This window comes from Plectropomus leopardus, chromosome 2 (genome assembly GCF_008729295.1).
Source record: "Plectropomus leopardus isolate mb chromosome 2, YSFRI_Pleo_2.0, whole genome shotgun sequence".
Lineage (NCBI taxonomy): Eukaryota > Metazoa > Chordata > Actinopteri > Perciformes > Serranidae > Plectropomus > Plectropomus leopardus.
In genome coordinates this window covers 10,868,818-10,886,157 of record NC_056464.1, presented here as the reverse complement: position 1 = coordinate 10,886,157, position 17,340 = coordinate 10,868,818, and the positions used below count along the sequence as shown (strand labels likewise).

The 17,340-nt window shown below is 37.6% G+C and overlaps 2 protein-coding genes across 3 annotated transcripts; both read right to left on the bottom strand.

Moving 5' to 3' along the window:
* Positions 1 to 1,900: 1,900 nt before the first annotated feature.
* il19l (interleukin 19 like) lies at positions 1,901 to 4,647 on the bottom strand. 2 transcript variants are annotated; one of them, XM_042493904.1, is made up of 6 exons: positions 4,411 to 4,647; positions 3,700 to 3,879; positions 3,451 to 3,513; positions 2,942 to 3,094; positions 2,774 to 2,836; positions 1,901 to 2,207 (listed from the first exon to the last, which is right to left on the bottom strand). In XM_042493904.1, the coding sequence occupies exons 2-6, from the start codon at positions 3,856 to 3,858 to the stop codon at positions 2,121 to 2,123; spliced, it is 525 nt and encodes a 174-aa protein (XP_042349838.1). In that variant the 5' UTR covers positions 3,859 to 3,879; positions 4,411 to 4,647; the 3' UTR covers positions 1,901 to 2,120. The 2 variants fall into 2 exon arrangements, with proteins under 2 accessions (XP_042349838.1, XP_042349846.1); XM_042493912.1 differs by lacking the exon at positions 4,411 to 4,647 and having other exon boundaries at positions 3,700 to 3,956.
* A 2,101-nt stretch (positions 4,648 to 6,748) lies between these two features.
* On the bottom strand, positions 6,749 to 16,825 carry LOC121950993 (proline/arginine-rich end leucine-rich repeat protein). The gene is made up of 7 exons (XM_042497157.1): positions 16,719 to 16,825; positions 11,236 to 11,671; positions 10,890 to 11,075; positions 10,649 to 10,806; positions 10,329 to 10,525; positions 7,654 to 7,729; positions 6,749 to 7,489 (listed from the first exon to the last, which is right to left on the bottom strand). The coding sequence occupies exons 2-7, from the start codon at positions 11,665 to 11,667 to the stop codon at positions 7,399 to 7,401; spliced, it is 1,140 nt and encodes a 379-aa protein (XP_042353091.1). The 5' UTR covers positions 11,668 to 11,671; positions 16,719 to 16,825; the 3' UTR covers positions 6,749 to 7,398.
* Positions 16,826 to 17,340: the final 515 nt, after the last annotated feature.

The window sequence follows — 17,340 nt, the reverse complement described above, 5'->3', positions numbered from 1 at the left end:
CGAGAAGTTGACTTACTGTACTATTCTTATTATTATTATTATTATTATTATTACCCAAGCTATACTAGGACATTCCGAACTAGTAATTAAAGCTTTCAGGTAAATGGCCTGTCACAGCAAGTAACAGGGTAATTGCTGCTAATTATTTAGCAATAATAATAATAATAGTAATAATGACAACATTGTAGTATAGCAGAGATGCAGGGATTTCCACTACAAAAATCTTGTCCTTTAAAAACAGTGCCTTGTACAGCCTAAAGATCACAGCCATCCTATACTGGTTTTCATCCTTGTTGCATGTGCACAGACATTTCTTTAAAAGCTCTAAATGATTGAATGATTTTATATACCGTAGAGTTCTCAAAGTAACATAGAATTAACAGACCTCACCTGGAACAGACTGAAAAAAAAGAAGTTGCATTACAATTAAACAGTTACACATGCCCAACAACATGGGTGATTATTTGTCCATATTGGCCAGCTAATTTCACCACAATGTACAATATACTGGGAAAAAAAAGAACAGCACAAAGCAGCCAGCCAGCAGCAGCAAACCACATAAGTTACTGGTTTGACATTCAGATGATTAATAAACATCCTTTAATTCTTAGCAGTTATCATAGCATCATTATCTAGCATTATTAGCTCACTTTGCATGATTTTAACTTAAATAATAATACAAATGAAACATCTTTAGACAAAACAGCATTTTTTTTATGTTGGACTTACCTCTGTATTTGGATTTGGTAACACTTTACAATAAGGTACACCAAAAATGAGTAGTTACTGAGGAACGAATAAGGAACTAATCATTAGTTAATGATGACTTAATTTAGAAATGAGTGATGTAACTAATAAGGGATGAATGAGTAGCTAACTATTAGTTAATGATCAGTTTTTTGGTAACTCCTAAAATTAATTGATTAGTAAATTGAGTGACAGAACAAATGGGAAACGACCTAATAACCAATCAATCAAACTGTATTGACCAGATTACCAGTGTAATCACAGTGAAATGCAATCCTGCCAGCTCCTGCCTATTGTGCAACAAAGAAGCCCAGTAAGTAACACTAACAAAATTATGAACAAATTAGCTACAATATATGCATGGTTGGAGGGGGCAGTGATCCTATTTGGGATCCCAGTGGCCCAAGAGCAGAAGCTACTCCTGAGCCCCTCAGCACCAGCCACGTGCACGGAGCAGCATGGCAGAGAAAGGCATTTGGAATCCCAAGAAGATCCAGATCCACAGCCAGAGTTTACTCCTGCTGTGTGCACGTCAGCATTTCCCCAGATGCAGAGATGGTCTTGTCCATTCGTGTGATCTGGATCAAAGATGGTGTTCATCCTCTTTACCTAGCTGTTTGCACTGATGTTAAAGGTTTGACAGACATCTTAAGTTCTAAAAACTAAAAAGTATAAAGTAAAGTGAAGCACTGTACTGAGTAGTTAATGAGTACTGAATCATCACTGGACCCCAGGAAGAGTAGTTGTTGCTATGGTAACGACTAATGGGAATCCAATGTAAATAAATACATAGGCATGTATATGTATACATATGCATCTAAATACATAAATAAATAAATAACTTAATTATTACTTGACTGTTAATTCAATTCAAGGAGTGAATTTTGACCGACCTTATGTCTGAACTTTTTGAATTTTGATATGACATAATTTTAGCACACCTTTTTGTTGAAAAGAAACACTCAAAGTCAGGTAAGATAATATATATATATATATTTTTTATTCATGTTTAAATTTAACCATTCTTAAAATAATAAAGTATCAATTCAATAATTTTTTTAAGTCTGCATTGTGAGCACATAAAAATACCTTTAAAATGTTTAAATCATGATAAATATAAACACTTACATATTTATGTTATGATAGTTAAATATTGCATGAAAACAGTCCACATGCCAGTGGTTAAAATACACATTAAGTTAATTCAAGTAAAAAATAGAGAAATGCTTAATGGCACAGAAGTGAAGTTGAGAAACCTTCACTCTGTTTACAAGTAATATCAGGTCAAGTGTTACATGTTTGATATTAGCTAAGGACTCATCAAGTGCAGCAACTTTGGGATTACAGAGTTGATTTGTTGAGTTTCTGTGTGATCATGTGTGTGTTTTCTGGCCCTCCAGCCAATCCAGGACAGTGTCCAGTTCTCCCACAGCCTTCTGTGCTGCCTGGTTTATGTTGAGCTAATCAGTGGAAAGGAGAGCACAAGATTTCATGATGATTATAACTGTATAGAGAGTATTTTGTTTTGTCACTTTTTTATTTTAAAATAGATTAAAATTTGTTTTGAAAAGAAACCTATTGTGTTATTTTGAACTTCTTAGTGCTTAGGAGTGCACTGTGTTTCATTTTTGGTAACATACAGAGCTAAATATTTATATTGACAGGTTTTTAATAGATTTAGTGGCTGCATTTTTGCAGGTCAGATCTTCTTATGAAGTGATTCTGTGATATATTTGAAGCAACATTATGTAGTTTTAGCTGATTGTTGAGAAATTTTGGGTTGGTGCTTCAGTCCAACCATCAACCAAACGTGTTGACATTTGATGACCTGGGAATGTGACTCAAAATACAACTTAAAGTTGTACAATGTTAAAAATATTCCCAATAGAATATTTATGAATTGGATACCAACAGTAGCCCATAACTACAGAAAACCAACTATAGACATCATTTTACAAAGTGAAATAAATTGCAGCCTCTGCAGCCCATAATGCGCATATTCATTATACAGTGATTTTGTACATACCTTGTTAAACTCAGCATGAAGGGAATCGATTTTTCTCTGCGTGTCCTCTTCACAGTGGCAGTGCTGCACAGAACAAAGCACAATTATTAATACAACCTTTTTAATCAAAGCACTTTAATTATTACTGGGTTATTATTGAACAACTAAGTTATTCAACAGCTAACTTACACATTTATGAATATCTCTTCTGATGCTGACAAAAGCGTTGGCCAGAGCGCTAGAGCTGCGTTGCTGCTGTGGCTGGGCAGAGGCATAGTTGCTAAACACTCTCTCAACATAGAAACGCAGCACGAGACGCAGGAAACAGCATGTCTGACCAGCCTGATGGAGACACAGAAAGGTCAGATATCAGCAGTTCTCACACATTCATGTCACACACCTTATCAGTCTATGCAGAGCAGAGATATTTTCAAAATCTGAAAATTTTGAACCCAAACTGTTTGATGTTGCAATTTTTTAAAAGTTACATATCATAGATGGGGGGAGGAATTTGATTCAAACAGGACTACTCATCTTGAAACCTGTTTGTTATATTATGTTTGAGTAGAGGTTAAGTTAAGTTTAGTTAACCCTGAGAAAATCACAGCTTTTGAGAAAACATTTCAGGCTGAAGCCCCATCAGCCCCCCCCACTCTACCTCTGTATAACACACCAGCACTTGATGGTATAAGACTCACCTGAACATGATTTATCAGTGATTTGTCCAGAAGTTTTACTCCAATCTCATTGTCGCCTGTTATCTGTAACGCAAAGACCACAAAGAAAAAGTTAGAATCTATCCCCAACTCTCTTCCCAAGTCATTCAGATATATATATATATATATGGTACAGCTGTTGCCAGCCTGCTGTATTGGATGATGCGCCTGCATTTGTTGATTTCTAGGGTTCATTTTGAATAAGTGTGTGTGTTTGTGTGTTACACTTACCGCATTTGATCGTATGGAAGTAAAATATGTACGCAGTTCATGTGTGTGGACATTGACAGAGCAGCTGTCCAGACTCAGAGCTCGGCCCTCCACATGTTGACTAAAACAGCTGAGGAGGAGGAGCAGGCAGAGAGAGGAGCCGAGCAGCATCTTCATCATTGTGGTCGTCTGGTGGCAGAGCTAACAGAAACATTTTGTTTGTTAAAATCTCTCAAGATAAACTATGGAGAATTATACATGGATATATGCATGATCCTGAGATATTCACCTCAGGATCACTTCACATTTTAAATATTCTGCTTAACAAATGTCCAATGTCCATCAACACCCAAGGTGATGTTTTGATTATTCTTGTGCTGTTTTGTTCTTATATTCAATATATAATTTTCAAATTTCACAAAGAGAGAACAGCTGAAAATCTGCAAGTTTCAGGAGTTAAAAAAAGTAAATGTTTGGGATTTTTCTTTTTAAATGACATGCTAAAACTTTTTTTTTTCAAATAATAAACTAATATTTTATCATAAAGCATTCATGTAATCATTCAGCATAAATTTAAAGCATATGGAATAAACCTAAAAATTACATGTGATTTGCATTAAATCTCCCATCCTGCCTTTTTTTTCTTGTTTGGAAATTTAAATCCAATTGTGATATTCAGGTACCAACCCACCACCAGACCGCTACCAGCATCACCTGTGTGTTTAGACTCACCTGTGTGTGTTTGGTCTTTACTCAGAGGAGTCGTCCTGGGAGTGATGTGCCTTGGTGTCTCCATGCTGTCTCCTCTTATAGTGGAGTGAGGGGGATTTTTACCAGGTACTGCACCACTTGCACAGACACACACACACTCATGCACCTGCACATGTGCACACAAATTGGTTTACAGGAGGAGGAAGTATGTAATAATTAAGGGAACTGATGTCTCAATACATGAAAGGCAGAAAGGGAAAAGGCATAATTAAAAATTTCCTCCTCCTTGATGTTTGGTGTGTTGATTGGAGAGAAACACTGTCACTGTCAGTGATGTCATTATTTAATGAGTCATTCATCAGATGCTCAGGGTGTCGTCATCCCTCTACACTGTTAATTTATTCACCTGTGTGTTCCTTGTTAAAAAGCATTGCATAATTTGAATGCTCTTTTGAATTATGTTGATCTCTTATAGTGTGAAAGATGGGTGCTTTTTTTGTCCTGTTATTTAAACCAATAAGAGTTGTTTTTTTTTTTTAATTCTCACACATTTCTGACCAAAATGTTGTCTGTACGTTCAGTTTAACACTGGAGGTAAAACATCCCTCAGCACAGTGTGACATAACCGTCTTTGCTTTCCTTGAGGAAATCACAGAAAAAGACTTAACTCCTGTCAGACAAGTCCTGATCGGAAACACTGACGGGGCCTGCTCACCTGCCTATCCGGTCACGTTGACTTTTAATGACTGCTGAAAATTTACTTGCAGTGGAAAGAAACAAGAGCAGGGAAGTACAGTGGAGAACAGGATTTACCAGTGTCCATGTGAAAAAAAAAACCAGATCTAAATAAACAGATCTATGGTGATATAAATGGGGAAGTGAAGAAATTCCAAATCTCCTAATAGGAGGTGCATGTGTGTGGCAATAATAGCTGCCAGCACTTCCCAGCTCAGGAATGCTCCGTGCTGGTTTCTAACCACTAGAGGTCATTACAAAGCTTTTTAAACGTGAAAATTTTCCAATGATCCAAGAACCAGGTCTCAGATTCAACAGCTGGTGAATATATCAGCTGCTGCTCTAATTATATTCATATGATACACCTTCACTACTTAAATACAAAGTATATGTTACATTTGTCTAAGATTTAGTCATAGTTGCCTTTGCACAAGCCACATGTCATCATCTCAAAACTAAAAATCCTGTAACAGCAACAATTTGTAGTACAGTACAATAACAATAATACTGTAGGTTATTTTGCGATCCTTTAGGGGCTCCTGACCCCCACAGTGGGGAGCACTGGGCTGAGCTCATAATGTTTTTCTGATACTTTCTGGGTCTCTGCACCAAATAGACAACTTGCATTACTGTTGCTTTTTTCTGTTGCAGTTTTTCAGTTCTGTGTGTAATGATTTTGTGGCATGTCATAATTGTGCAGTCTCTATATGTCACGGCTCTATTAGAGGTTTCACAACCAATATTCAAAATGTGGGATTTTAAGAGCACCAGGAGGCAACTATTAGAGGTCAAATGAAGCCAGATTATCACTGAATATATTCTTATCTGTATCAGTTTAAACTAACGACAAACAATGACTTTACTAATTTTTAAATTTAAAAAAGGGAACATTTTATTATTATCATTATTATTATTATTATTATTAGTAGTAGTAGTAGTAGTATTATCATCATCAGTAGTAGTAGTAGTAGTGGTAGTAGTAGTATTTGCTGCAGGTCTATTGAAGTATATTTTATCATTTTGCTGATATTTCCCCACTGTCGCTGCACTGTTATCTTTAATAGATTTCATAATTTAAGTAAAAAGTAGATATAAGACATCAGCAGACGAAGGACATTGATTTTACATTCTGCATGTCAATCTTGCAGTTGTTGTTGTAGTCATACACATGAATATATATTAATGTCACACAAATCACAGGGTGTTTTTGTCTCAGAACACATGGAGTCATAGTCTCATGAACAAACAAAACTTTCATGTTTCTCACCAAAATACATTTTGTGTATCCTTGAAAATAGAGCTGGACATTATATCAATATAATATTGGTATTGTTATGAGACTAGATATTGTCCTAGATTTTGGATATCCTAATTTTATTATTTATCCTAATTTTATTATTTATCCTAATTTTTTATGCATGTTCACTGCCCAGCACTACCAGTAAAAACAAACAGTGGTCAAAAACCCTACAATATTTCTTTAAGAAAAACCTCACTTTAAAACATAATTGGATTTTTCTTAGTATTGCTTGTGTAATGTCCCTCGAAAAGACTGACTGAGTTATCAGTGGATCATATACTAAAAGGGGAGGGGTGTCAAGAAAATCTCAAAAATCCAGCATGATCAAATGATCAAAGAAAAAGGTTTTATTTTCCATTATTTATACAAAGCTTCTTTATACAGAAGAATAATATACAGAAGAGTAAGAAAAGAAAGGATAAAATGACATTTTTACATGGAGTACCTTGAAAACCACAGGCACATTTAGGACAGTATCAACTACATGGTAGTTATGTTTTAAACTGTTTTTTGTGCGATCCACTGCAGCTCTGTTTGTTGTTGCTGGTGGCAGCTTTCTGCTAAGAAACATAACTACCTTCTACGTTTGTAGCATGTCTGTCAATGTACCTGCATTTTCAGGCTTTACTCATTCTAGGTTTTTTTGCATTGTATTTCTATAAACAAAAACTGATAAAATGTAACAAAAACCTGACCCTAAATGTTGGTATATCCACTCTTTGTAGATTTATAGCTCAAATTCTTTTGAATCTGGCAAGAATGAAAGCTGAACTACCAAAGCTTTACAGTTTTTCATGTGTTTTTCCCGCTTTCAATAACGCAAATCCACAGTTGGGTATATCTTTTTCACTGAGCATGCTTTGTCTTTAATTCCGTATGCACACGGTGACTCTGTGCGTATTTGTGTGTGTATTCTGTATGTGTGCGGTTCGTGTGCATGCGTGCATAACCCCAGGCCGTTAGGCACTGGTCTCCTAAATGACAATAGAATGGAGGTGTCTGAAGCACATGATGACATCCAGAGGGATGGGGGGGCTGAGGTGATTTCCATCCAAGCGCAGGTACCTGACGCAACAGAGCAGGTGTTTCACATGCCGTCGCAACAACTTCTGCTTTTAAATACCTGTTCATTCCTGACATAATTATTTTGTTCCTGTTTACTTCCTATAAAATGGATGTACCAGTTTGCATGGTTGAGTGCCAAGTTGTGTCATCATAGTGTGACCTACCTTAGTCTGGGCACCTGGCTGAGATCATCCGGATCGGCCTGCAGGCTGTATGGGCAGATAGATGTGCCATTGATGCCTGCCGGGAAACACACACAGTCATTATTGTCTTAATCCTCAAATGTTGTTTCCTTCAAACAAGGAGAGATTAAAGAAATCTGCCACTGGAGAAGGATTATTTTATTTGCTTATAATACTAAAGATCTAATTTGATCTTGTTATGTGTTCAGTACATTTTAAAACATAAATCACTTCAGCAAACAAGTGAGCACACCCAGACCAACATCATAAACAAATATAGACCAGACAATCAGGAGAAATGAAAAGGCAATAATTAAGGAAACGCCTCTCACTAAAATTCACTGAAGGGTGATTAATAACCTGTTAGTGACCTTGGGAGCCTCAGGCAAAGCCATGTCGACACAAACTTGTTCAGCTATAGTCTCAACACGGAAATACTATCAAGAAAGCTTCCTGAAAAGCAGTTTTCTGGCTCAAATAGGAAACGGTCACACTTTCTATGAAATGTCTATTATGCATTAAAAGCACATTCGTTAGACATTATAATGCAATTGAAAGGATTTATAAAATTTTTCAGCAAATGTTTCTAATCATGCATGACAACTTATAACAAGGTTCATGAAGTACTATTATACGTGGGGGGCATGATATATAACAAACTCAGCATTTATTATGTGTTATACCTCATTGCTAAAGTGGCAACAGTGTTTGAAAGAAGAATCTGAGTCCTTTGTTTCACAACACATTATGACGACCATAACTTCAGCAAGTTATAAAGACACATAATAAGCTTTAAGGTATCATAACCAATATAACTTCTAAGTTTCTGAAGTAGAATAAACAGTGTTGGGGAGTAACTAGTTACATGTGGTAACATAACAAAGTAAATGTTATTCCAATGTGTTACAGTTACTGAGAAAAAAATATATAATTAAATTATAATCACTAATCAAAATGTTAGTGATTGCAAATCTGATACATTTGGATACATTTTTGATTAAAAAGTTTAGTTTTATTTTTTAAAAGTTTATATGTGGAATATGACATACATTATGGTGATTTGCATTTTTTTTTTTTTTTTTTGCTGTTCAGGAATTACTTTTCCAAACCTTTTTTTACCTATTTTTTTGCTCAGTTTGAAACATTTGTAAGAAAAGTAATCAAAAGTACTCATTTTGATGAATTACATAAGTTAGATTAAGTTCATACTTGACAGGCATTATAACAGGACAAATAGTAACCTGTAACCTACTACATTTCAAAAGTAACTTTCTCAAAGCTACTTATAGACATTAACAATATACAGTAGCAGTGACAACACTATATGAGGTTAGGGGAAATGTCACACTTAAAATTCCAAATTTTCTTAAAATACATTTTTAGAGCTGTTAAAATAAACTTGTTTTAAAAGCTGTTCAAAGTGAGATGTGCCTATTTTTTACTGTAATAAAAAAACAAACCTTTTTTATTTGAATCTATATTTATCTGTATTGAATAAGTATTCACATGAATCTACAATATAAGGAAATGTTGCTCTGAGCAGTTGGGCTTGTCTGTCACTGACAGACATGGTGTTATTTGGAGCTTCCATCAAGGCATTTCCCACAGTGAATCACCTCACTCTGTTATTAAAGTACCAAATTAAATGTTAATTGATCTTAAGTTTTGGAAAATAAGCACTTGACATGGTTTTGATAATCACTTTGAATTATTTCTTTTTCCATGCTTACTTGCAGCCAGCAAATACTGCTCCACAATCCTCATAATTGTGTTATAGTATCATATAACTGCTAATAAACTTTTTGGTGGTGTCACTTTACTTAAAGTTCACAATGTCATTCTGTAGTGTATTGTTGATGTTTGTGTATTGAAGATGTATATTATGTATATTTTGTTATGTATATTTTGTTATAATACGTTAATAGTTTGCAGTTCTTTTTAAGTTTAAAGTTATGGACTGTAACTTCATAAAAAAGAAACTTTTTACTGAATATGATCTGTGGGGAAAAAAAAAAAACCTCTGCCTACCTGTATTGCTTAGAATGGCCCTACCCCAAAGAACTAAAACCACCTATCAGAGCTGAGGATCTGTAAGACTTTTCAGAAACATATTTTGGTGTAGAGTGTAGCTGTAAAATGAGAAAGTTGGTCTGGATGGTGGGCGGTGCTTGGTGCTTTGCTCGACTTTTTCCAACATGGGAGCTGTGTCGCACACTTTCTTATTTTACAGCTAAACAGTTCACTAAAATATGTTTCTGAAAACATTTGAAAAACAGGCAATGCTGTAACAGAATCCTGATTTATATTTTATCGGCTCTGTGTAGTTTGACATGATAGACATCTGGTTTTCTAGCAAATACCATTATAGGTAGTAGGAAGAGGAGGCGGCACAAACAAACTACTCACAGACTATCTGTCTCAGATTCTCTAAAACACTGTAGAATTCAAGGGAACAGCAGAGCTGTGTTGCCTCATAAAACAAGCTTTTTGCATTGCATGTCAGTAGTCATTTGATTTGTTGTCATAATAACAATATTGACTGGTGCAGCTTTACACTAAATGTGAGCATGGCTGTCATGTATTATCTATATATCAGTATTACAGAGACCTCTGCTACCTCTCACAAATCAGTGCAGATTTCATCTGAAATAACTCACTTTCGATGGTGTTATGGTTGAGGTGCAGGTGCTCCAGGTGACCACTGAAGAGAGGAACAGAGGCGATCTGGTTGTGAGACAGTTGCAGGTCCAGCAGGGTGGATATATTGAACACAAGCTTGGGAAGACCCTTATCGCTCAGCTGGTTGTGGTTCAGCCTCACAAACGCCAGGTGGTTGAAACCTTCAAAGTAGTCTCTGAGCAACAATGAGAAGAACAATTGTTAAATTTGACATCTAACCACTGTTTAATAATGGATGCAGTGTGCGTATGCGGGTATGTTCATTGGCTATGTGACACAGTGAACACTGTACACTTACTTTGGGATGTCATCTATACGGTTCCTGTCCAGGAAAAGCTGTATGAGGCTACTAGGTACACCAACAGGCATCTTCTTCAGGACGTTATGGGCCAGATTAAGCTGCATGAGGCTCTTCAGATCCTTAAATGTGTTCTTTCCCAGGTCACTGTCACTAATCTAAAAAAGAAGTCATTAGATGCTAATGTTTGCTCCAGAAATTGCAGTAAAATACTTATAAAAGTGTTTTAAACAAAGTTTACCTGGTTGTGGTAGAGGTCAAGGAGCGTTAGGTTCCCCATCTTGCTAAAGGCACCTGCAGGGATCTTAGAAATACGATTCCTTCCGAGGCGAAGCTGTTCGAGGCCTGCTGGGAGACCGGCGGGGACCTCTTTCAGATTGTTACGCTGGGCATAGAGGTACAGCAGTGCCGGGATCTTCTCAAACACCTGTACAAGAGATACAGAGTTGTTTTTAGATTTTTAGATAGAGTTTTCATGTATGTAATTTTGTCATTTTATAGTCATAAAATAGTCAATTGTAGAGTCTCATTCGTCAGAAACGAACTCACTCTCAGGTGGTTGTCTTTACTTGGGGAAACTTTCTGACCTGTTTGTCTATTCGATGAATGCGGTTGTTCGCAAAGTTGATCCAACGGACCTCAGTGGCGTTGAGAAACGGCTCTGCTGTCACTTCTGAGATGTAGTTGTTCTGCAGGTACAAGTAGTGGGTCCTAAATGGGATGACAGGGATTGTACGGATGTTGCGGTTCTCACAGTTGAGAGCATTGGGGTAGCTCGGGGAGCACACGCACTCTCGGGGGCAGTCGGGATAGATGGAGGGTGGGCCAAGGATGGGAGGGGGGAAGTCCGTAGGCTCCGCGGGCTCTGGCTGTGCCGGTACAGCAGGCTTGGGGACAGAAGGCTTCCTGATGGTGGCTGGGCGCCTGGTGGGCTTCTTTTGCCGAGGTCTCTGGGTGAACACCGCCCCTATCAGGAGGAACAGAGCCAATACAGAGAACAGTCCCGCGCCGGCCTTCATCGTCCTATGACAGGGCAGGAAACAGGATGATTTATAGACTGTACGTGAAGAGAGAGAATGAGGCCTCCCCACAACACACAACCTGTCATTTTGGTTCTGTTGGTTAGCCAGAATGGTCATCTCATCCCACCCACACCGAATGTTTAACATCATGTACATTGGCCTTTTTTTTCTGGCTTGCTGTGTGTGGGAGCTCTGGGACAATGTAGCCTCTCAAATATACAGACCCTGCTTCCTTGATTAGCAGGCATTTAGAGGCTCAGTGCAGACCTCTGATTACAAAATACAAATGTTTGTATTTGCCTTATAACTGTTCCTAATTTGAAAGAGGTTTGAGAGCATTTCTTATGAAAAATATTCCCAAGCCGTACAAATTTCTGCTCAACCTGTGCTGAAAGTAGAGTACCTAGACAAACATAAAACATGTTTCTTTTGGATCTTTGCCATTAAAACACTGAGACTACAGTACTAACCCAATACATTCAGCAGTCTAGTGCCTGAACTTTTACTGCACTTTTATTTTAACATCTCTTACTGTAGTGGAAATGTTGCAATTCATTACGTCAGTGTCCCGCTTAAGTGAAAATAATGCTGTTTGCAACTACATGTATGTATCTCTGAAGAAAAATAGTTGATTGTCTAATTTCAGGTCATCAAATATTGACACTTTAGGTTGATTTGGCACGATAACTGACAACCCAAAGCTAGCTAGTTATTTGACGGCCAGGGATGCAGGGAATGAGACTCAACATTCAACTATCATTCTCCAGAATTGCATGCAACACATTTAAGATGGGGCTGTCAGCGTTAACGCGTTGCTTGTGATGCCATTAAGGTCTGTACATACCGAGCTGTACCGGGCTGAGTCTTAAAGCTGTTCTGGTATCAAATGAAACTGGAAGACTCGAGGAATCCAGTGGTACCATGTCATGCTAGCTTCTCAGTAAGGCGCTTGAATAATGCCCTAAAATCTGGCAAAATTTTTGTAATGGAAAAATGGCGTGGACATTTCACAGGAGTCCCTTGAGATCTCACCTCCAGATATTTGAATGAAAATGGGTCTTCCCTTAACAGACATGCCCACTTTATGTTTGTCCAATGCAGTCATTTGATTCCTAATCATGACAATCTGGTAAGAATAGTTTGTCCCTGGACAATATGGACTTTAAAACGGTTTTGTAATGCAGCATAACAGAATTGAGAACATGTGATTAATCGCAATGAATTATCGAAATTCTGCAATAATCATGATCTAAAAAATTTATCATTTGACAGCCTTACTTTAAGATTTGTTAAAGAGAGACTTGTTTGCATGTTTAGTTATACAGTGTCCTTCACAGTTTCTCTAATTGTGAATGTCACAGAAAAGCAAGTGAATCAATGCTGTGAATTGATTAGTTAGTGTCACCAAGTGACATAAATTCATAAATTATTCTGGTTTAAAATGGGGATTTGTAGCTTGGTGATTCAAGTGAAAGAGAGAGAGCAGGAAAGTCAGCAGGGATTTGTTTAATTTGATCAAATCTTCAAGGAGGAGGGGCAAATACTAGTACAGGAAATTAGTACTTATGAGAGAGGGGAGAGGAAAGGTTTTGGGATAAAGGCTCTATTGTTAGCACTGGTCCAAAGAGAGAGTTTTGAAGGGGAAAACTGCAGGTCTGGCAGGTTAAGACTTTTTGACCCTGGAGAGGTCCAAAGGAAACTAGGCTGAATCCCAGTGAAGCTCTGATGGAGGCAATATGTATCTTTATAAACCATTGTTAAATGAAAAAGTGCAGGCAGATGTAAATCCATGAAGCTGACATGTGTAAGTAATTTTTTTTAAAAATGTGTGTTTGTCTAAAATCTAGTTGTTTTTAATTTAGCAGGTTGGTGGTATACAGACTCATCAATGACACACACAAGAGGTTCAGCTTTCAAAATCAGCTGAGCACAAATGCACCATTACTTTCCAATCACTGTGCTCCAGTCAGGCGAGCATTTGGCCAGTTTGATAAACATCACTTGTGAATCACGGGGCAGGAATGAGGCTCCGAGCCATAATCTGTCCTGCCTGGAAAAACAAATCTGAACTTTTCTCTGACGGTGTTCCCTGGCACTGCCCTTCCTTTTCCCTCTCAGCCACCCAGAGCCTCCCAGTCCATCGTTCAAAACCAGAACCAGCTCTCCTTCCCCTCTTGCTGCTGTCGCTATGATCAGTATTCAGAGATGGCTGACTCATTGATTTGATATTTGTGACCTCAATAAGCAAATTGAATCAGTATGAGCACTCGACAGTGGGTCAGAGATCACTGCAGTAATCTCTGCAGGTCAGAGATCATCAAACTGACCACATTCATATTACAAATGACTTTAATTCATTTATCCCTTACCATAAAGTTGATTTTCACAACTAGATTTTTAACAGATTTTCTTTTTCAATACACTGCAAGCTCCGTTTAGTATGTGTGTTGGAGCTTTTGATTATATTACAGCTGTATGGCAGATTTGGTCTTTCCAGTTGTCATGGAAATGCAGAACAACAATTTCACATTTTCATTTGGACAAAACATCTGTCGGGGAGTTGTAGAATCGCATCTCATTACAAATTGGCAAACTCCATCGGCTGATGAAGCCCGTATGATGTGACTGAAAGCTTCAAAACAGCTACTTAATGGACGTACTGGTGGGAATGTTTTCTCAAGTGCTGTTTCCAAGGTCAACAATGCATTTTGAATGCTGTCTGTTTTCTACGGAGACCCCGAGAGGCAAATGTAAAAATGACTGTAACTCTGGTGATCCAATTTCTATTTTTGATCCAACTTGTTTTTTCTCCTGTGTTCATGCCTTAAAGGGGAACTACGCTCATCTTCTACATTCATTTCTGTGGTTTAAGACAGTGGATCAACTGTCTACTTAAGTAGAAATAAAGCTCATTTGGCTATAACAAAGGAAAGAAACATTCTGTGGGTCCACAAAATCAAACTCCTATTCATTGTCTATGGAGCAGCTCCAGACTTTATGACATCATGTTTACTTCTCTAATTTTTGGTTAAAGAAAATATCTCATGTTCACAGATATTGATTGAACTTTATTTGGCCATACTAGGAAATAACATATTGGAATTACTTCAGGAGGTGTTACCTTTTAAGAACAGGGTTTAAAAAAAAAAAGTTTTACCAGGATAATTAATCATTGTCTTAATTTTTGTTTTGTTTTAACTGTCAAATAGGTGGTAACAGGTGTTTTTTCTAAATTAATTTCTCAAAAGTTTGGCCATGCAATTTTTTTTTTTTTTTGGTTGGACAATTTTGCTGGGTTTGTTGTTGTAATACTCATGCTGGCCATAGGAGGATGAAGTGCAGCTCTACACTATGTTCTAAAAATGGCTAAAAACCCATATTCAGTTTTTCTCATATGTAAATTCCAATAAAGAAAAAAATTAAGACACTAAAAATATATATATTTAATTTCTCATATTTGACAATGTCTTAATTGTGCTTTTTAACATCCAAGAACAAATTATCATTCTCATTCATAGTATAATCGAGGATATTTTGAATCACAGCTATTTTTGCATGGTTTAGGTACTTTTACATTTTAGTACTTTGAGTACGGCCAGGCAAAAGTCCTGTTGAGATGGCCATGTGCATCAGGAAATTTAAAAACCCATAATTCTCAATCTCAAGAAGCTGTCAAAAAAAGCAGTTTGTCACCACAGAGTCCTTCATGATCTTTCCGAACCATTTTTTTCTCTTGTTGGCAGAACTGGAGCTGTCTTTCCCTTAAGTGAAAATAATCCCTGTTTTGTAAGACTACAAAAAAAAAAAAAAAATCCTTGAATAAGAGCCACGTCACGCACAGCAGGATTCGGGGAGCTGACTCACAAATCTGTGACTATCAACACAGTTACAAAAAACTCCAAATAACAAAAACTATGTTATAGAAATTGCATCTTCTGACTGTTATTCAACACATAAAACATAGTTATGTACAGTTAAGACCACCTTAACTTAAAGCGAAACGTCATGTTAAAATCGCTTGGTACATGCACTGGAAGTGTTGTAATTACAGAAGTATCTGAGCTCCTTTTGAGACACTCATCGGGAGCAGATACTTAGCATTAGTGGTACAAGATTGCCAAAACATTTCCTCATGTGGGTGGGGCAGTCCTGCAGTGGCTGTGGAAAGGTTGGATCTATATCTATGATACAAGATGACAAGATGACAAAAATGACTTTTCAATTCCTTAAAAAAACTAATAAAAATTGGAGTCGAAATAAACAGGATAGAAAAACAGAAATCTTTAGGCTTCAGTCTGCCCTCCTGCCTGACTATATGCTGTCATCACTGTTTTTTTTACCTGAACAATAGCAGGCTTCAGCAGGATCAATCATTTTCTTTTGCATTTTTCACACTCTTTACAGAGGGATTTTAAAAAATTTCAGCCCTCTTACAATAAAGTGTTTCACAGCAGCCTGTGAGGTGCATGCCTGAGATTTTTTTCCCCCCTCTCTTTGCCAAAATATTCCTTTTTCAGTTCTTTTTTTGCTTTTAGTTAAAATCAATCCTGGAATATGGATGACAAAGCTTCACTGTAGTGAGTCAAATTAATTTAAAGCAAAAAATCCACCTTGAAATCCACCTGATGAGCTGCAAAAATACATATTCTTCTCCACCAAGTGAGCCAAAGTGAGTTTTCCAAAGACTTTCCTCCCTCTCCTCATATTCTAACTCTCCTGCAGCAGCTGCCTCTGTATCCTCACTCTGACAGAAAAAACTGAAATCAAGGTGAGCGTGCAAGAGAGTGGAGAAAAGCAGCAAAGTCGGAGTGTGCAGCAGCTCCCTAGAGCACAGAGTACCACTTTGTATGGCACAGTGTTTCTATAGAAACACACAAGCATGGCTCAGCTGTGCCAGGATCCCCCTTAAACACACACATACACTGATCTTTCTGCCTCTCTCTCTCTGTTCCACACACAAACACACTCATGTCTGCATTCTTATCTCACTGATAATGTCACATCCAAAACACCCCGCCTTGGAAAAAAAAACAAATAAACTTTCTTACCTGCCTCTGGTACCTGCCCTCTTTTGTCAAGTCACAATTTTTGTGTCTTTTCTTCTCTCTGCCTCTCTCACTCTTTTGCTTCCCCTCCCTCTCTCTTCCTCTCTCCTCTTCCTCTGTTTCTCTCCGTCCCTAACCCTCCCCTTCCTCTCTCTCTTTTAGTGGACAAGCCTGCTTGTTGGGTTTGTTCCCTGGCTTTTTTCCCTCTGAAGGTCACACTGTTTCTCTCTGCTCGGCTCACAGCCAGTGAGGTTTAATCTTAATTCCTTCTGGGAGACCGCGGGGCTCTTTCATGTGTCTGAACTGTGTCACAGTTTGTTATTATTTTTTGCAGCATAGCATGAGAGTGTTTGTCTCAAATGGACGAGGGTGCACGGACATGTTTGCATATTTGTGTGTGTGCACAAGCATGTGTTTCTAAATCAGAAGTCTTTGAGAAATGCTGTGCACACTGGACCTCTGTTAGGGAAAGCCAAACTGTAATCGCATCTCTGCTCTGTCTCCTACCCACCCACCCCGCTATAGTCGAGATGACTGCACTCATACCCAGTCATGTGCTTTCCATTAGCAGCATCCCCACGGCATCTTTTCTGTGTCAGTTTTTTTTCTTTTCCAGCATCAGTAA